This window comes from Orycteropus afer, unplaced genomic scaffold, assembly GCF_000298275.1.
Source record: "Orycteropus afer afer isolate SDZICR_OR568_19922 unplaced genomic scaffold, OryAfe1.0 scaffold00037, whole genome shotgun sequence".
NCBI classification, from domain to species: domain Eukaryota; kingdom Metazoa; phylum Chordata; class Mammalia; order Tubulidentata; family Orycteropodidae; genus Orycteropus; species Orycteropus afer.
In genome coordinates this window covers 15590426-15612490 of record NW_006921624.1, presented here as the reverse complement: position 1 = coordinate 15612490, position 22065 = coordinate 15590426, and the positions used below count along the sequence as shown (strand labels likewise).

The following is a 22065-nucleotide window of genomic DNA, read 5'->3' as shown; positions in this document are numbered from 1 at the left end:
GTAGATACACTCCTTGGAGAGAACAATCATGGGAGAAAGAAGGGCAGCGTATGTGCACAGGGAGACAGCTCAGGGGACAGGAAGAGTATGGAGGTATGGACACTGGGAAGAGGCAACTATGGGGAGGAAGTGAGAAGGGAGCTGTTATATTGTCATGAACTGTAGTCAATGTCATAAGACAAAGTGTATGTGAACTGCTGTATGGAAAGTGAATTTGCTCTGTAAATCTTCACCCAAATCACACACACAAAAAAAACCCTTCAATACCTCAACAGGAAAAAGACAAATAATCTAATTAAAAATGGTCAGAGGACATAAACAGACACTTCACCAAAGAAGACATAAAGGGGGCTAGCGAACACATGAAGAAATGCTCACAATCATTAGCCATTAGAAAGATGTAAATCAAAACAACAATAAGATATTATCACACCCCAGCATTAACAGCAAAGTTCAAAAAACAGAAAACACCAAATGCTGGTGAGGGTATGGAAAGACTAGAACCTTCATACAATGCTGATGAGACTGTAACATAGGACAACCAATGTGAAAAATGGTATGGCGCTTGCTTAAAAAGTTGGAAATAGAAATACTATTGTTGTTGTTGTTATGTGCCGTGGAGTCGGACCCAACTCATAGCCATAAGAGCCCTCACTTCCACTGCTAGGGGTATATCCCAGAGAAATAACAGCCATGACTTGAACAGATGTATGCACACTCATGTTTACTGCAGCATCATTCACAATAGCAGAAAGATGGAAACAACTTAAGTTCCCATCAACGGATGAATGGATAAACAAACTACGGTAGATACACACAATGGAAAACTATTCAACATTAAAGAAGAATGATGACTCTGCAAAACACCTCATAACATGGATGAACCTGGAGGATATTATACTGACTGAAATTAGTCAATCACAAAACGACAAATATTGTATGAGACCACTACTGTGAAAAAGTAAAGAAAAGTACAGAAAAATATTCTTTGAAGGTTGGGAGTTGGAGGGGAAAACCAAAAAAACCAAACTCACTGTCGTTGAGTCGGATTCGACTCCTAACGACCCCTCCTTGGGTTTCTGAGGTGGTATCACTATGGAAGTAGATTGCCCAATCTTCGTTCCAAGGAGTGTCTGGTGGGTTTGAACCACCAGCCTTCTGGTTAGCAGTGAAATTGTAAAAAAGTAAAGGTTTACACACAAAAAAACATTCTTTGAAGGTTGCCAGGGGTTAGAAAGGAAGGTTGATAAATCACTACCTAGACAGTAGACTAGTTCTTTAACTAGTGTGAAGGTAAAGGCAATATATAATGAGGGGCAGTCAGTACAAAATGATCCAGTGAAAGGAACACGCTGGGAGCAACGTTATAATGAGTTTGAGGCAACAGAGATACACTATTACATATACAATCCTAAAATAACAGTAATGACAATAAACTGTGGGTGGACATACAGGTAGACTGGAAGCTGAAGAGGTATGGGAGGGCAAATGCGATTGTACCCATGAATATATAAGTTTGACAGGGGATATTTCTACATATGTATTTATAAGGCACTGCAAATACATCCACAAATATAATAAAGCATATAGGGGCAAAGTTATAAAAGGTTCTTAGCCAAAACCAAACACCTTGAAGGAACGACCTGCTGCTGGGCCTAGGGACTCAAGACTATTGTCTCCTTAGACATCAAGGTCAATTGTCTTAACAGTTCCCAAAGCCAATGTTCTACACCCTACTTTTTTTGTTTTTCACTTTGCATTTTGGTGAGTAGTCACTGTGGTCTTAAGAGTTTGCAAGCAGCCAGTATAACTACTGGTTTGTCCCCATCTGGAGCAATGAAGAGTGAAGACAATCAAAAATGCAAGGAAACAATTAGTACAAAGGACTAGTGAACCACATGATCCCCAGCTCCAGTACTCTGAGACCAGAAAACTAGATGGTACATGGCTCTGCTGATCATTCTGATACGGATCACAATAGGAGGTTCCAGGTAGAGTGGGAGAAAAATGTGGAACAAAATTCAAAATCATTAAAAAGACCAGGCTTATTGGAATCTCGGAACTTAACTCACTCCTGTGGTTCAACTTTCAGCCAAATAATGTTGTTGTTGTTGTTATTTGCCATCGAGTTGGCCCCGACTCATAGCGACCCCTCCTTGGGTTTCCAAGGCAGTATCACTACGGAAGTAGATTGCCCCATCTTCCTTCCGAGGAGTGGCTGGTGGGTTTGAACCGCCAGCCTTCTGGTTAGCAGTCAAGTGCCTTAGGCACTATGCTACCAGAGCTCCTTAATAGACAGGCATATAAGGTGAACAATTAACACCAGGGAGGTATGCAGTCATTAGAACAATCAATCGTATGACATCAAAAGGGCAGCCTTTGCCCAGGGATAAAGCTCAGAAGGCAGCAAAGGAAAGGAAAGTAGGATGAAGGGAAATGGTAAACCCAGGGAGGAACCAGGAAGAGTGCTCTCACATTGTAGGGATTGCAATCAATGTCACAAAGCAAAATGTGTATGAATCGTTCAATGGAAAACCAATTTGCTCTGTAAACTTTCATTAACTTTCATCCAAATGACACACACACAAAATACCTCCCCAGGTAATTCCAATGTGCAGACAAGCAGAGAACTACTGTTTTAGAAGCAAATCTGACTGTAATTAAAACACTTTCAAACCATCTTCGTATCTTTTAACTTGATAATTACAGGCAGTCAACATATATATTTTTAAAAAGTGTGCTTCACTACATTTTTAAGAAGATGTAAAGTAAGTATTGTAAATGTCAATGCAAGTAAATATGTAGGTACATGTAAGAAAGTATTACAACTTGATTTTAACCTACTGTATCCCCTAGTTTCTCCTGACAGAAGTTCTCTTTCTCCATGCAAAACTCTTCTTTCTCGTTAACTTCCAAGTGTTCTTGAAAAGAAAAACATTCCCTTAAAAAAAAAATAATGACTATTTACTAAAAGGAAGGTATATACTAAATGTTCAATAAACACCTGTTGAATGAATGAACGAATAAATAAGGCATGTGGTCTATCATCAAAGACTGTTTATTAGTACACTGTAATTTGGAACACATCAAATAAAATTTGAATTAAAATTCCCAACCATTGAAAATAATGTTTTTTAAGTGTCAATAATTTGGGCATTCTAGATTGCCTTGAGCACCTAGAAATGACAAACAAAACACTCTTTGTTAGATCAGGTATCCTAGCTCTGGCTTTGAAAACATAGTGACCATAATTAAACTACTAGAGGTTAAAACTACTATGGCAATGATCTTTATTATATTGAGTTTTACTGTCTCTGCAGCCCATATATTTGAGTTATTTTAAATGAGTAAAAGATAGTTAGGGTGATATTCTAGTACCAATAAACCTGACATTTTATTGAAAGATGCTATGTTACCTTGGGAGCTCTGGTAGCATAGTGGCTAAAGCACTTGACTGCTAACCAGAAGGCTGGCGGTTCAAACCCACCAGCCTCTGTAGTGATACTGCCTTGGAAACCCAAGGAGGGGTCGCTATGAGTCGGGGCCGACTCGACGGCACATAACAACAACAACAACAACATGTATTACCTTAAGTATTCAACTTAAATCCAAGTTTGTAAAACACATAAATAACAGTATCAAATAATAGTTGTAGCTACCTCAACTCAGATACCAATTTAATTTTTAACAAAATAGAAAATGAAAGTGGCCTCCTTTCATCTCAATTTTCTAAATTAGCATACATATAAAGCGTTTATACTGTATTTACTGACGCAAGTTTGGAGATACAGCAAAATTGTAGTCAATCAAAGTACATTTTATTATTACTGATAACATCAAAACTTGTTATTGCCATACAAAGAATATTCTCTCATCTTAAAAATATAGTATTGAGCAGTAAGTACCTGAAAAAATTAGCTTTTGTGAAGGTCTGTTCTTTGAAATCTAAAAGGGGATCCTCTACCAAATATAGTTTTAGCCTACTCAAGAGAGTATTCAACGTTGGTAGGTGACGTCTATAGCCCATCAAATTATTTACAGAAATTATTTCTTCATCAATTAAGAGATCTGAAAAGAAATAATAATGAAATAAGAAAACAATCTAAAAGTTATACAAAGGAATTTAGATAGTTAATGTAATTGGCTAGTAGATATAGTTGGGATTGCAAATACATTTTTAACTCTTTAGCTCTTTATTGTACTGTACATACAACACATGTAGTATAGTACTGGTACACAGGTAAAAGCTCAATAAACTTTAATATTTAATAAACCAAGAACAGTCAAATAGCCTGACAGAGTTATACTAGTATTACCTTACTAACCAACATTAGTTTAATCAATGGAGGAATGTATCTCGTTGCCTTATGCTTCAAAATAGGCAGGGGTAGCCTAAGCAAAATCATAAAAAAACGAAAGCATTTGACTTTTGTGGACTCTGGTCTTCTCTTCTCTGTATCATTTTACCTCTTAATGTCTCCAAGTCATCTCCCAGACATTTGGACATGTAGGAAATAGAGATCATCTACAAACCCTACTCTGATTCTATCACTCTAAAGTTATTCATACATGGTTACTATAAAGTGAATCACAAAGTAACTTATATAGCAGTTTCTACTTGACAAATGTGATACATAGGAACAAACATTACTGCTAACAGTTAATTACTAGAATAAATCTCTCCTCTCTACCCTCACCCTGCCATGCTTTGGTAACCATAGAATCTTGGCTAATTATGTCAGAGCTTTTCCTAAGTCAAGGAAGGAGACATAAAACATGCCCTCATTCTTCAGTAAGTTCCTAAATGCAAAGAGAAAAAGGAAGATGATAGTTTAGATGAGGAACTATTCAGAAAGCCAAGCTCCCAAAAGCAAAAGCCTTTTAGTAAAATGATGGCAGAATGGCATGGGAGAAAGACAGTATGAAGTTTTGAGGGAGTATGTCTGATAAATATGTGGTATAAGGCAGGCAACCAGGGAACATCCCTGCCTGATGTTTAATGAAACACCAAAAGAGAACTGCTGATGTAAACTCGCCTCCCAGGAGATTGTTTTATCAGAACCTGTTAAGTTCCTGATGATCTTATGCCCAACAGCTTCACATGACAAAGTAAGGAATGTTAGAAAATCAATTCCATGTCCAAGTAGGGATTATCTGAGAAAGTTAAAAAAAAAAAAAAAAAAAAAAGGATTGATTTAAATAATCCATCCTAGCGTGGTGCCTAAGGCATTTGACTGCTAACCAGAAGGCTGGCGATTCAAACTCCTCAGAAGGAAGATTGGGCAATCTACTTCTGTAGTGGTGCTGTCTTGGAAACCCAAGGAGAGGTCTCTGAGTCGGAGCTAACTCGTGGGCAGTGAGAATGGTTTTTTGTTTTTTATAAGTATTAATGAAATCATATTAATAGTAAGAACTCAAACGGTATTAGTTTGTACACCCATCTCCATACTCCACTTGGAAACACAGAAACTTGAGCCATCTTTCTTCTTCGAGCTTCATCTAGGTCTAATTTCTGGAAGTTCATGAAAATAACCCATGTCAATTACAAGGTCTTGTTTTCCAGCCATACTTGTTTTTGATGGAGCCACTTGAGGGCAGCATCTCACCATGACCAATAGTCTTTATAATTAGACAAAGGCTGTTGCCAAGCGTTCTACTTCCTTATATTTTTTATAGCTATTACAGCTTTCCCTAGAGTTCTTGGCAACTCTGGTAGCTTAGTGCCTAAGGCATTAGACTGCTAACCAGAAGGCGGGCAGTTCAAACTCACTAGTCACTCCTCGGAAGGAAGGCTGGGCAATCTACTTCCATAAGTGATATCACCTCGAAAACCCAAGGAGGGTCACTATGAGTCAGGTCTGACTCGACAGCACATAATAACAACTAGAGTTCTTACTTTGTGTACTGCACATATATGAGGAGACTATTTTCTTCTACTGTAGAATAGTGTAAAATTCTTATCAGGAAATAAAGTTTTGGCTCGTTACCTATGAATATGAAAAAGAGCAGAAAAAGGAATCTGCTGATGGGAAAGAGCAGGCTTACCACTCTCTGCAGATACTTTTGTTTATCTAGAAAACTCATGATAATTAAATAAAACAAAGAAAGATGTTCACTGAGCTATTTGCTTAAAAAAGTTATAAAACCCAAAGAATAACGAGGGAAAAAAACCCATAATGGCCACTAATACATAAAATATTAAGAAGTAAACATAACAAAAAATGGACAGAAAGTAGATGGAGGAAACAAAACTTTATTGAGGACCATTAGGAAAAAAAATGTGAATAAAAGGCAAGATAATCCATGTTCCTGGTTAGAAAGACTAACTAGGGTAAATTTCTAAGGATCCCAATACAATTTAAATTCCTCAAAAAGTCTGTTTTGGAACTTGAGAAAGTGATTCAAAAGTAAAACTAGAAGGACATAGAGTTGAGAGTAGCAAAAAAAAATAATAAAAATGGTAATGAGAGATTATTGTTACACTGTTATACAGATATATAAAATAGTTAAAACGATGTGATGTGATGTTGTTGTTGTTGTTATGTGCCGTCGAGTCAGCCCTGACTCATAGCGACCCCTCCTTGGGTTTCCGAGGCAGTATCACTATGGAAGTAGATTGCCCCATCTTCCTTCCGAGGAGTGGCTGGTGGGTTTGAACCGCCAGCCTTCTGGTTAGCAGGCAAGTGTCTTAGCCACTATGCTACCAGAGCTCCCAAACGATGTGATGCTGATATATTAATAGGCAAATCAACAGAACATATTAGAAAATCCAGAATCAAACTCCAATGTGAATAAGAATTTAGTATATGATGTAAGCAGCATCTAATCAGTGAGGCAAGGAGCTCTGGTGGCATAGTACCTAAGGCATTTGACTGCTAACTAGAAAGCTGGTGGTTCAAACCCACTGGCCACTCCGTGGCAGACAGACTGGGCAACCTACTTCCGTAAAGACTTACTGTCTCAGAAACCCAAAGAGAGTTGCTCTGAGTCGGAATCGACTTGATAGGAGTTGAGTTTTTTTTTTTTTTTTTTTCCATCAGTGGGGCAAGGAAGGATTATTCTAAAAATGGTATGAAGACAACTACCAAAACATTTGGAAAAAATATTTTTTATATCTACTTTTAAACATATATCAGAATCTGAAAAATAAGACCATAAAAAAACCACAGAGAAAATATGAGTAAGTATTTATCTTATTCAAGGAATTTTCTCAGTGTAAAAGCAGTGAAGGAAAACATTGACAGAACTGATTAGATTCAAATTAGAAACACTTGAGATTATCAGGATCTTTGATATATAAAGATAAAATATAAGAAAAATAGACAAAGGAGAGAATTATTTCATAAAATAAAAAGATGCAAATGGCCAACACATACAAATCATTTTTAAAATGTAAATAAAAATATAATTTTTTTGCCTATCACATTGGTTAAAATTTATTACAACAGTGATAATCCTGGAGTGAACAGAATATCCACAAAAATACTAGTGGACATGTAGCTAAAAAATACCAACTAATTATACTTCCAGGAATTTACTCCAAGAAAATAATTAGAAGTGGGAACACAAACTTAAGTGTAATTTGAAATTAAAGGCAACATTAATGCTGTCAAATTGGGAGATGTGATATACTTACACAGGATTAAGAACTTTAGTCATTAGAAGCCATGTTTTTGAAGAAAATTTAAGTATATGGTAAAATGTTCCTAAGATAATGTAAACATTTAAAATAATATAATGCATACATAGTATTATCACAATAGTAAAATGATTTATCTTTGATTATAGGATTTTGGAGCTTAGAAAAGGAACATTCTATATATTTAAAAAGTGGATATACTAATAGATGTAAAAAAATATTTGATAAAATTCAATCCTTACTTATGATTAAAAGTGCTTAGCAAATTAGGAACAGAAGAAAGCTTCTTAAACTCAATAAAGAAAATGCTTCTAACATTTCACCATTGAAAATGATGTAAACATTAAAAACAACATAAACATTTTTAATGGTCAAGTGTCAGAAGCATTTCCTTTATTGTCAGAAACAAGGATGGTGTTTCAGTTCTTTACTGCCACTCTAACAAATACCACAAATGGGTGGTTTGAACAAACAAGAGTTTATTCTCTTACAGTTAAGAGGCTAACTAAATGTCCGAGTTCAAAGTGCCAGCTCTAGGGGCTGGATGAAGGCCCCTTGACCTTGGGCTTCAGCTCTGCTTTTTGCTCCCAGCCCAATGAAGCTGGAGGCATCTATTAGACAGCTGCTAGCTGCTGAGGCTGACAAACCCAAGGTCAATAAATAAAGTGGAACAGTCTCAAAATGATCAAACAACATGGCAGGCCACCGATTCAAGTCCAGAGACAGTCCTAAGATCGGCAGGAAATACGGCAGGCTGCTGCATGAAGACTCAACTACATGCAGGGTCCAGATGTGCCAAAAAGCTGCAGAGACCTTTCTCAAAGCTGCTTTTTATAAACTGGAAGCAGACCACATCTCTAAGGCAACTACTCAGCTGCTCCAGTACATTCCACCATGGAGCTCATTACCAATCTCATCATGGGGAATAACTATATTCAGCTGCTCAGCCACTCAAAACCAGGCCTAGTCAAGTGGACACACAACTATAACAGATGGCAACTATCACTGCCTCTATTGAACAATGTACTGGGAGTCCTAGTCAGCATAGCAAGACAACAACAACAAAAAGATACATTTAAAAGAAGAAACAGATGACCATTATTCACAGTTAATATGGCTATGTTCATTATAATTATTAGAATAAATTACCATATTTTATGTAAATAACATGAGCCTTCTACATTTGTTTGCCACCTGCTCCCTCTGCACAGGAAGTATTTTCACAACCAATTTATTTTGTAGATGTTTCTGTATGTATGTATATGTAAGTGTGTGTGTGTGTGTGTGTATACACACACACACACATACATATACAATTTACATAGTGCCTTCAGGAAAATGCCTCTGGGGGAGGGCACAGTTAGCAAACAAACTTAGAAGGTGCTTGTTATTTATGTAAAAATATAGCAGTGGAATTAATGTGAGAATTTAGGAATGTGAGTAGATATATAAAACCAAAAAACCAAACCAAACTCATTGTCGTCAAGTTGAATCCGACTCAAAGCGACTCCTTCTTGGGTTTCTGAGGTGGTAACGCTACGGAAGTAAATTGCCCAGTCTTCCTTTTGAGGAGTGGCTGGTGGGTTTGAACCGTCAGCCTTCTGGTTAGCAGTCAAATGCCTTAGGTACTACACCACCAGAGCCCTTAGATATATAAAAGGAATATAAAAATCAACTGTCTTTCGTTGCAACAAATAAAAAACTTAATGGAAAAATATAATGAATAATAGCAGCTAAAATAAAGTTAACAACAACAAGGAATAAATCTAAGGAGCTCTGGTGGTATAGTGGGTAAGGCATTTGGCAGCTAACCAGGTCAGTAGCTCAAACCCAAAAGCCACTCCATGGAAGGAAGATGGGACAATCTACTTCCATAAAGATTTACGGCCCCAGAAACTCAATGGGGGTTCCCATGAGAAATAAATCTGATAAAAGATATTTACCATCACAATTTTTATGAAGAAAAATTTAAATTTTATTGAAAACTTTAAGGAAGACCTCAATGAATGAACAATACGAGAGTCAGGAAGACAGAACAAGAGAAAAATGAAAGAAGGAATTCATTAAAGAAATATGGAAGAAAATTTCTCAAAATTGAAGTTCATGAGTATCTAGATTAAAAGGGTACATCACGTGCCCAACGCAATGATGAACAAACACCCACAACAAGGCACAACATTGTGAAATCTGAGAAGACTGGAAGAAAATAAAATGGAGCAATGTATTTTAAATTCTGAGAAAAAAAATTATTTTGAACCAAAATATTCTGTAACTAACAAGAGTATCAATGTGAAAACTGAATTAAGAACTTTTCAGACGTGTTGTTAAGTGCTGTCAAGTTGACTTTGACTCATAGTGACCCTATGTATAACAGAACAGAACAAAATCAATCAAATAAAAATCTGTCTATTAATAAGAAATGTTTTATAACAATAGAAATAATAAATGCTTTACCTTGGTTTTCTGCTTGAAGTGCAGGAAATTTTTCTAAAGAGTTGACAGGTGTAAAAGTTTCGCTGTAGTCTTCAGGGGTATATAAACTGGTTTCCTCTACTTCAGTTTGGGAATTTGGATTTGAACTTGGAATAATTTCATCAAATTCACAATTAATTTGGGTTTGAATTCTTGTAGCGGTTTTCCTGTAACATTATACAATAACTGATTTTACATATATCCTATTTTAAAACATTTTTATTAACAAATGTTGTATGTTTATCCTATAAAAAGCATCACATTCCAACAGACAAAAACCAAGGAAAATTACCCATAGCCCCATTGCAGAGATGAATGCAAAAATTATGCAAATATCTTAATACTTCCTTAATATGGGAGCTCTGGTGGCGTACTGCCTAAGGCATTTGACTGCTAACCAGAAGGCTGGCAGTTCAAACCCACCAGCCACTCCTCGCAAGGAAGACTGGGCAATCTACTTCCGTAGACACTGCCTCAGAAACCCAAGGAGGGGTCACTATGAGTCAGAATTGACTCAATGGCGCTGAGTTTGGTTTTTTTTGTTTTCCTTAACATGAAAATAGTGGGTTCATGTAACCTGTTCTTTTCTGTTGAACAGTGAAGCATGAGCACACTTACATATCAATCAATGTACATTCACATCATTTAAAAATGGATGAACAGAACCCTATCGTACTGAGAAATCATAATTCATTTAACCAATTCCCTATTGCTGGAAATTTAAGTTTATTGTAATTTTTTGCTATATAGGCAAAAATGAAAGGAACATGTTTGTGTATTTAGCTAGTAGATTTCTCAAGAAAAAGTTTCCCTAAAAAAAGAAATGAGGTGAAATGTATAATCATTTTTTTCAGGCTTTGCCATATATCGCCAAATTGGCAGTGCCTTTAATATCCGTATCTGCCCCTCCAGATCATTCTCCTGAGTTTTGAATTCCTAGATGGAGGAAATGGTATACTGGGCTCTGTTTCCAGAATATAGACACATTTAATGGCCATTTGTTTCTGTCTAGAGAAATTTGAAGTTAAAGACACATACTTCTCAAGGAAATCCTTCACAAAGAGACTTGCTTTCCATTGATCCACATCTGAGATATCTGTTATTCCCTTAACTGAAACAGATGAGGCTAGAAAGGAGAACGGCAAATAACAGGCTATAAAATTTTATTTTACATTTAAGGCAAGCAAGCCTAACACTGACCTTTTACATTATGGTGTTATCTTTATTGGTTCATAAATGTATTTTTTTCACACAGTGATACCTAATTCAAATATTTAAATGACCATCCTTCATTATTATTATTTTTTTTTAAAAAAAGCTCTATTATAGTCAGAACAGTATCACTTAAACTTATTACCCTCATTTTTATAATCTTTCTTTTGCTTATATAGTATCATCATCCCAGATGGTCCTGTTCATCAGCTCTTGCTATAAATACTTCATAGAGTCTTTCTTGACTCCTGCAGCTCATTCTGTTATATTCCCTTTGTGTCTCAAATTAGACCCTTGGTTCTTTAAGTAGAAGGACTATGTTATTATATACTGGCAACTGAGTTAAAGGAACTGTATTCTGCCATTAGTTTTGACCCTTAATCGTTTTGTTATCTTGAACAAATCACTTAACATCTGAATTTGTGTCTCTCTGAAAAGAAAATTTAGTAGTTAAGAGTACAGGTTCTGGAATCACTCTGCCTACATTTTACCTTGTACTGACTCTCACTAACTGTATGATCCTGGGTAAATTTCTTAACATCTTTGTATTTCAGTTTTCTCACATGAAAATTAATAGTAGTAGTAGTAGTATTTTTATAATATTCTAAAGATTAAATTCAATGAGACATGAAATTGCTTAGGCCAGTATCTTACAAATAAAAAAAAAAAAAGACAAACTCACTGCCATTGAGTCGATTCCATCTCATAGCAAGCCCCTATGGGTTTCTGAGACGGTAAATCTTTATGGAAGTATATTGCCCAGTTTTTCTTCCATGGAGTAGCTGGTGGGTGCTTAATACATTTTAGCTATTAATGTTACTATTATTATTAATAATAAAAAGGAAGAGAAATAGAAAAAGATGGTAAACAAGCTTTTTCTTTCCATAATTTTGGAGAAGCAATCTGATGAAAGAAGCCCTGGGTGCACAATGACCTGCATTTAGTCAAACTAGTAATCAATTTGCTGTCCTTCTCTTATTTGACTTTTCTAATAGGAGCCAATGAATTTGAAAATGCCAAGCAAGGTCTTTCCTTTTGTTTTTCTAATTCCAGATCTTTACACATTTCATTATAATACTTTGTCTTCTCGAGCTGCCCTTTGACATTTTCTGTTTACCTCTTTTATTTCATCCTTTCTTCCATGGCTTTACCTACTCTCCATTCAAGGGCAAATTTCAGAGTCTCTTTTGGCATCCATTTTGGTCTTTTTTTTTTTTTTTTCCTGTCTCTTTAATGACCTTTGCTTTCTTCATGTATGATATCCTTGATGTCATCCCACAACTCACCTGGTCTTTGGTCATTAGTGTTCAATGCATCAAATTATTCTTGAGATGGTCTCTAAATTCACATGGAATATACTCAAAGTAGGGTTTTGGCTCTCATGGACTTGTTTTAATTTTCTTCAGCTGCAATGTGAACTTGCATATGAGCAATTGATGGTCTGTTTCGCATTTGGTCCCTGGCCTTGTTCTGACTGATGATACTGACTTTCTCCATCGTCTCTTTCCACAGATGTAGCTGGTTTAACTCCTGTGTACTCCATCTGGTAAGGTCCATGTGTATAGTTACCATTTATGTTGTGAAAGGTATTTTCAATGAGTAAGTCATGGGTCTTGCAATTATATCATGTGATCTCCCATGTCCTTTCTATTACCAAGGCTCTGTTTTCCAACAACTGATCCTTTTTGGTTTCCAACTTTTGTATTCCATCACTAGTAACTACTAATGAATCTTAATTGTATGTGTGATCAGTTTCAGACTGCAGAAGTTGGTAAAAATCTTCAATTTCTTCATCTTTGGCATTCATCATTGGTATGTAAATCTGAATAAAGGTCGTTATTAACTTGTCTTTCTTATAGGCATATGGATATTATCCAATTCAGTGACAGCACTGTATTTCAGGATAGATCTTCAAATATATTTCTCAAGCTTTAAAAACAGAGGAAAAAATTCAAACTTGCAATATTGAAGGATTCTATGGACAAAACATTGAACAACACAGGAAGTATCTAAAGAAAATGGAAGGAATACACAGTCACTGCCAAAAAAATTGGTCAAGGTTTAATTATTTCAGGAGGTAGCCTATGACCAAAAATCCATGGTATGGAAGGAAGAAGTCCCAGCGGCACTGAAAGCATTTGCAAAAAACAAGTCTCCAGGAGTTGACAGAATACCAATTGAGATGTTTCAACAAACTGATGCAACACTGGAAGTACTCGCTGGTCTATGCTAAGAAATTTAGAAGACCTGGCCAACCAACTGGAGTGGATTCATATTTGTGCCCATTCCAAAGAAAGGTGATTCAACAGAACATGGAAATTACTGAACAATATCATTAATATTACATGAAGGTAAAATTTTGCTGAAGATAATTAAAAAACAGACTTGAAGCATTTACTGATGAAGCTCAAATACTATACCCTTCAGTGTGGATTACACCTAAACATAAAGAAAACAAAAATCCTTACAACTAGACCAACATACCACACCATGACAGATGGAGAAAAGATTGAAGTTGTCATAGATTTCCTTTTACTTGGATCCACAATCAATGCCCATAGAAGCAGCAGTCAAGAAATCAAATGATGTACTGCATTGGGCAAATTTGCTGTAAAAGATCTCTTTAAAGCATTAAAAACAAAGATGTCACCTTGAGGAATAAGGTGTGCCTGACCCAAGCCACCAAGGTATTTTCAATTACCTTATATGCATATGAAAGCTAGACAATGAATAAAGAAGACAGGAGACAAATTAAGGGCTCTGTTCTAGGTTCTCTGTTCTATATTCTCTTGTTGACTTCATGGAGTTCCATAATTTTATGTGCAAGCTATCTATCTATTGATTTATCTATCTGTCTATCTATCTATCTATCTATCTATATGAGTGTGTCTCTCTCTCTCTCTCGCTTTTTTTTTTTTTTTTGCAGGGCTGCAACTGGTAGGGGAAGGCTGGGAGTGGCGGCAAATGCCTTTAGAGCTGGAACAGGTAGGGAAGGCGGGGAAGCAGAAGAACATTTTGGAACACCCAAGGGAGACAAACTTGTCTGTCAGTTTGTCGTTGCAAAAACGACAAGGAGGCCACATGTTCTGACCTCCTCTAATCTCACAAGAGGAAGACAGGATTACCAGCAGTAACCCAAGGCCTATTACTGCAAGGCCAGACATGCTGCCTCCCTCCAGCCCTTTTACCAACTGTTCCTCCCAAAGCACCCACCACCTCTCCTGGGTTCGATAATTTACTGCAGTGGCCACACAGAACTCACAGATTATAGGGTTTATTAGGGAAGCACCAGGCTACAACTTAAGTTCAGGAAGAACGCTCAGTCTCTCTCCCAGCCCACCGTCCCTCAGCCAAAAGTCTCTCACAGTCTCTAGCTCAGCAGTGCTGGTCCCTTGGTGTCTCACTCAGTGATGTGTGTCTCTTGCGTCTCTTTCCCAGCAGCACAAGTCTCTTTCAGGGGCGCGTGTCTCTTTGGGCAGCACGTCTTCCTCAACCAGCAGTCAGAGAGAGTTCTGCTTCCAGGAGGCCTCCTTTTGAGCCCGGAAGAGTGGTCAAACTAGCCAACCACAGCATCAGAACTCTAAGCACGTGAGAGAGTGGGGACCTCCCAGAACATTGTATTGTGCCACGCCCAACAGAAATAACCCACGTGGGCGAACTTTAAAGTTAGGATCTCCTCAGTTGCTAATAGCAATTCCCACCTTGAAGTTTACAAAAACTTATGGGTAGAAAAGCCACACTAAGTAATTTACTACACCACAGTCGTCCTGTGGTGGTTTGTGTGTTGCTGTGACACTGGAGGCTATGCCACCAGCGTTGCAAGTACCAACAGGATTAGCCACAGTGGACAGGTTTCATTGGAACTTTCAGACTTAAGACAGACTTGGAAGATGGAAGAGGCCAGCCACTTCTCAAAGAATTGGCCAGTGAAAAACTTATGAATAGCAATGAAACACTGTCTGATATATTACTGGAAAAAAAAAAGCCCTGAAGCATTATCTGAAGATGAGCCTCTCAGGTCAGAAGGCACTCAAAATATGACTAGGAAAGAGCAGCCTCCTCAGAATAGAGTCAACCTTAATGATGTGGATGGAGTAAAGCTGTCGGGACCTCCTTTTGCTGATGTGACACGTCTTAAGATAGGAAAACAAAAACAGCTGCAAACATCCATTAATAATTGGAACACAGAATGTATGAAAAATGAATCTAGGAAAATTGGAAGTTCTTAGAAATGAAATGGAACACATAAAGATCGACATCCTAGGCATTAGTGAGCTGAAATGCACTGGTTTTGGCCATTTTGAATCAGACAACCATATAATCTACTATGCTGGGAATGAGAAGTTGAAGAGGAATGGCGTGGCATTCATCATCACAAAGAATGTTTCAAGATCTATCCTGAAGCACAGAGCTGTCAGTGACAGGGTAATATCCATACGCCTATGAGGAAGATCAGTTAATATTACTATTATTCAAATTTACACACTAACCACCAAAGTCAAAGATGAGGAAATTGAAGATTTTTATCAAATTCTGAAGTCTGAAATTGACCAAACATGCAATCAAGATGTGTTAATTATCACTGGTGATTGGAATGCAAAGTTGGAAACAAAGAAGAGTCATTGGTAGTTGGAAAATATGGTCTTGGTGATAGAAATGATGCTGAAGATTGCATATGATAGAATTTTTCAAAACCAACTTATTCATTGCAAATACCTTTTCTCAACAACACAAATGATTGCTATACACGTGGACTTCGCCAGATAGAGTACGCAGGAATCAGACTGACTACATCTGTGCCAAGAGGTGATAGAGAAGCTCCCTATCTTCAGCCAAAACAAGGCCAGGAGCTGATTGTGGAACAGACCATCAACTGCTCATACAAGTTCAAGCTGAAGCTGAAGACAATTAAAAGAAGTTCATGAGAGCCAAAATATGACCTTGATTATATCCTTCCTGAATTTAGAGACCATCTAAAGAACAGATTTGATGCACTGAACACCAATGACAGAAAACCAGAAGAATTATGGGATAACATCAAGAACATTATCCATGAAGAAAGCAAAAGGTCATTAAAAAGACAGGAAAGGAAGAAAAGACCAAAGTGGATGTCAGAGGAGACTCTGAAACTTGCCCTTGAATGGAGAGTAGCTAAAGCAAATGGGAGAATCGACAGGACAAAAGAGCTGAACAGAAGATTTCAAAGAGCAGCTCGACAAGACAAAGTCAGTTATTATAATGAAATGTGCAAAGACCTGGAGTTAGGAAACCATAAGGGAAGAACATGCTCAGCATTTCTCAAGCTAAAAGAACTGAGGAAAAAATATAAGCCTTGAATTGTAGTCTTGAAAAATTCCATGTGCAATATGTTGAATGATGCAGGAAACACCAAAAAAAAAAAAAAAAGATGGATGGAATACACAGAATCACTCTACCAAAAAGAACTGGTAGATGATCATCCATTTCAGGAGGTGGCATATGATCAAGAACCAATGGTACTGAAGGAACAATCAAAGCTGCACTAAAGGAATTGACAAAAAAACAAGACTGCGAATTGGCAGAATACCCATTAAGATGTTTCAACAAATGGATGCTATACTGCAGGCATTCACTCGATTATGCCAAGAGATTTGGAAGACAGCTTACCTGGCCAGCTGACTGGAAGAGATCCATATTTGTACCCATTCCAAAGAAAGGTGATCCCACAGAATGTGGAAATTATCAAACAATATCATTGATACCACATGCAAGTAAAATCTTACTGATGATAATTCAAAAAGGCTGCAGTAGTATACTGACAGAGAACTTCCAGAAATGCAAGCTGGATTCAGAAGGGGAAGTTGAGCAAGGGACATCATAGCTGATGCCAGATGGATCTTGGCTTAAAGCAAAGAATACCACAAAGATGTTTACTTGTGTTTTATTGACTATGCAAAGGCATTCAATTGGGTGGATCATAACAAATTTTGGGTAACATTGAGAAAAATGGGAATTCCAGGCACTTAATTGTACTCATGAGGAACCTATACATAGACCAGGAGGCTTTCATTCTAACAGAACAAGGGGATACTGCATGGTTTAAAATCAGGAAGGGAGTGCATCAGGGTTGTAACTTTTCACCGTACTTATTCAATTTGTATGCTGAGCAAATAATCTGAGAAGGGGACTATATGAAGAAGAACATGGGATCAGGATTGGAGGAAGGCTTATTAACAACCTGTCATACGCAGATGACGCAATGTTGCTTGCTGAAAGCGAGGATGACTTAGGGCACTTACTCATGAAGATTAAAGACTACAGTCTACAGTATGGATTACACCTCAATAGAAAGAAAACAAAAATCCTCACAATTGTACCAACAAGCAGCATCACGATAGATGGGGAAAAGACCAAAGTTGTCAAAGACTTCATATTACTTGGTTCTACAATCAATGCCAATGGAAGCAGCAGGCAAGCATTAAAAGACATATCGCACTGGACAAATCTGTTGCAAAAGACCTCATTCAAGCGCTGAAGAGCAAAAATATCTCCTTGAAGACTAACATGCGCCTAACCTAAGCCATGGTATTTTCAATCGCCTCATATGCATGTGAGAGCTGGACGATGAATAAGGAAGACTGAACCAGAGTTGATGCTTTTGAATTGTGGTGCTGGCGAAGAATGCAGAAGGTACCATGGTCTGCTAAAAGAACCAACAGATCTGTCCTGGAAGAAGTGCAGCTGGAATGCTCCTTGGAAACAAGGATGACCAGACTTAGTCTCACCTACTTTGGTCATGTTATCAGAAGGAACCATTCTCTGGAGAAGGATGTCATGCTTGGTAAAGTGGAGGGTCAACAGAAGAGGGGAAGGCTCTCAACAAGATGGATTGACATGGTGGCTACATCAATGGGCTCAGGTATAGTAGGGATTGTGAGGCTGGCACAGGACCGGGCAGTGTTTCGTTCTATTATATGTAAGGTTGCTATGAGTTGGAGATGACTCAATGGCACATAACAGCAACAACAGCTGCATATATCGATGGTTCCAATTTAAAACTCCAGCTGTGCTGAAGGTTAATATAACTAACTGCCTTCATGATATTTCCATTTAGATGTCTAATAGGCATTTTAATCTGGCCAGTGCAGTATTGAATCCTGCCACAAACTGGCTTCCCCATAAGCCTTTCTCTCTCAGGAAATGGCACTGCCTTCCACCCAGTTGCTCAGTTCAAAAACCAAGATATTCCTTATTTCTCTCTTTTTCCAAACCTCTCACTGTTGGCTGGACTTCTAAAATAATCTCAATTCTAACTTCTTCTCACATCTCCATTACTGTGTATGAGACTAGTCCAAGCCACCATCATCTCTCATCTAAGTCTATGTTCATCTAGTAGTCTAGATTCTAGGTCTCTACAATAGCTTTGTCATTGATCTACTTATCTCTATTCTCCCCTCTGAGCACCCAATCCTTCTATCATCTAGACAACTAAAATGATCCCTCCAAAGCATAAATTAGATTAGTCATACCCTTGCTTAAAATCTTCCAGTGGTTCCCCATCAGCCATTACAGACAATTAGATAAACTGACAGATAAATAAATAAATAAAAGAAACTCCATACCACAGCCTGTAAGTTCTTCTATCATTCAGCAACTGTCTACTTCTCAGATCTCCCATAGCGCCCAAGGCATCTGACTGCTAACCAGAAGGCTGGCGGTTCAAACCTACCAGCCACTCCTCCAAAGAAGATTGGGCAATCTGCTTCAGTAGAGACATCACCTCAGAAACCCAAGGAGGGGTTGCTATGAGTTGGGATCCACTTGACGGCAGTGAGTTTGGTTTTTTTTTGGTCCTGTCATAACAGCCTGATTTTCTGATCTTCACATACATCAAGTTCATTTCTGAGAATCCTGTTATCTGCTTGAAAGAATTATCCCCTGACATCTTTTCATGTTTGCTGCCTTGTCATCATTAAGGTCTCAACTCGAATGTCCACCTCTTCATAGAGGCCTTTCTCTAACCATTTTAGGAGACAGCATTGCCCACTTCTGAATTCTATATCACATTACACTACTGTATCTTCTCTATACATTTATCAATATCAGATATTAGCTTATATATTTAATGGTTTTATTGGTGCAACCCCTGACCAGTCTGAAGATCCTTTGAGGACAGGTACTATTTCTATCTAATTAGTAGTTGTGTCCTCAGTGCCTGGTATATGATACATAGTAAATAAATGTTAACTGACTTGACTCCTCTGAGGAGACTGCCTCTTTCCTAAGTCCATGATTTAATAAAAGCAAAAAACAGTATTTTACACATAAACATTTAAAAATAATTTTAAATTCATTGTATCACTATAACTTAAAGTAGTCCTCATATAGTCCTGACGAGATCCTATTATAATGTTAGAATATTTTAAGATTTCATCATTTACATATTTTTTATTTGTTCTACTCATATCTAGTATAAGCTTTCCAATTCCTAATTTTGTCACCTATAATGGGAACTCTGGTAGTGTAATGCCTAAGGCACTTGACTGCTAATTAGAAGTCTGGCGGTTCAAACCCAGCAGCCACTCCTTGGAAGGAAGGTTGGACAATCTACTTCTGTAGTGATACTGCCTCAGAAACCCAAGGAGGGGTTTCTCTGGGTCGGGTCCAACTTCACGGCACGTAACGACAACAACACATATTCTGTAATAAAAATATTAACTTATAAACTAAATTCTGATATGAGTAAATATAAATCAATGAGTAAAACACTGTATTTTCTTAATAATTTACTGTGTTAAGCTATGAAATAAAATTTAAAACAGATTTTTGAGAAATAAAAACAAAACAAACCTCTTGTCCATGGCCTCCTATATTTATCATCAGTAACTCCTGAATGATAATCTTGATATAAACATGAAGGGATTTTAAGCAGTAATGCATCTCTGCAAAACCTCTTCCTAACTACATTCTGTATAAGAAGGTAAGATTAAAAATATTTTTAACATATACCACTATGCATCAATATTCAGAATAGTAAAATTTTATATTCTTTTAAACTTACATGATTTTTCTTTGAAAGTAATACAAGCTTATTATAAAATATCAAATAACACAGAACCATATAACTGAGTAAGTCAAGGTCCCTAGTAAACTAATCTTCCACAGTCAGTAATAGTTTGATGTATTTTCTTACAGATTTTTTTTTCTAGGTTAGTCTGAAACCTATATGCACTTGAGTGTGTATAACTGACAAAAAATACACCATTTAGCAATATGCTTTTTTTTCTGTTAACAGTGTAATGTGGCTTTCTTGCTTTTTGCTTGCTATTTATTTACATTCCTAGTAAATTGGTAGTGAACCAATAATACTCTACCTCATCTAAATAGTCTATTGCACGATATTTGATTGGCGGAAACATATCTTCTTTCTTTGAAAGCAGTACAAACTTCAACAACTGGAAATATAAAAATTAAAATGAAATTCTGGTGAAATAGTAAATCCAGGAGCATAAAACCTCTCTTAATCACAAAATTTTTGTTCATTCTTTGTTATAAAAAGACTCTGAATGATAACAATTAAGTACACAAATAACATTTTTTATGATGATTTTAAATTTAATATGGAAATAATACTTGGTAATATAAAAACTGCTCATATATTTTCTCATTTTGTTGAATCCATACATCTAGTTGGTAGGATGAAATATATTTAAAATAAATTGTGATGTGCAGCCAAAAGAGGCTGGATTTCACAAGATTGGTGGAGTGGTTTTCCCAGGATAACCATGTTTCTGAGGTGATTTTGAAATTACATAACCAAGGGCAGAAATCTTCTGAAGCCATGGAGTAGGATTTAGGAAACTGCTTCCATTCTCTTACTTATAAAATAAAGAGCCTGAAGTCAGAATTCTCTAAAAGCTAGCTCATTTGGAATAAAACAACTATGGTATATTATTCCCAGGTAAACTATTGGTAAACGTATCTGAAGAAGCAGTAACATTTAGACTACTGAATCAGTCTAAAATGCTTCTCATTTATATCAGAACCAGCTGAATTATAGCTTAGAAGAGTCTAGTTTATCAGCTGGTTCTTAGTACTTTTATCAACCATTTAAAATATCTTGGGGAATTCAGATTAAACTAGTAGTTTCCATATAGCAGTTTGTCAGTAGGTTTTTAGTCAATGAAATACACTTACTAACCTAAACAGTTTTGCCTTAGTTCATTACATTATTTTAAATTTGTTTGAAGTTTATCTATTTTCTACTATGGTACTGGACCAAAAGACCTGAAGATCCTGTCTACATTAATGGGCTATGAATTTATTCCTATATTTAATTATCATCAAGTTAACATTCTTAACTAGTCAACATCTGGATTGAAAAAAAGACTAAAAAACTAACAATAAACTTCTTAAACACCCCAGAATGCAATTGTTTTATTTTATTACCGATTCAGAAGACATTTTGGGTATTACAATAAGCTTTCCAATTAAATTAAACCCAACAATTATCTGAATTATCTTTAATATTATTAGATTCTACAGCACCAACAAATGTGGGGAATACATTATTGCTACCTTTCTTTAAGAAAAGAAAATGTTTTTGTTAGTTGGCTTCAAGCAGGCTTCACATCATGAGGACCTTATGCATAAGTGAACAAAACACTGCGCAGTCCTCCAAATCTTTACCGTCATTGGTATGCTCCAACCTATTGTTGTGGCTACTGAGCAGTTCCTTCTAGCCTAGGGGGTTCATCTTCCAC

General features: G+C 36.8%; 1 protein-coding gene across 1 annotated transcript in view; it reads right to left on the bottom strand.

The window, feature by feature from the left end:
- The window catches only part of SHOC1 (shortage in chiasmata 1), an 86330-nt gene extending 65609 nt beyond the window's left edge, over positions 1 to 20721 (bottom strand). The window contains 6 exon segments of the mRNA XM_007936769.1: positions 2830 to 2941; positions 3906 to 4068; positions 10094 to 10278; positions 11150 to 11237; positions 20153 to 20270; positions 20677 to 20721. Of these exon segments, the coding sequence (XP_007934960.1) occupies positions 2830 to 2941; positions 3906 to 4068; positions 10094 to 10278; positions 11150 to 11237; positions 20153 to 20270; positions 20677 to 20721 (711 nt within the window).
- Positions 20722 to 22065: the final 1344 nt, after the last annotated feature.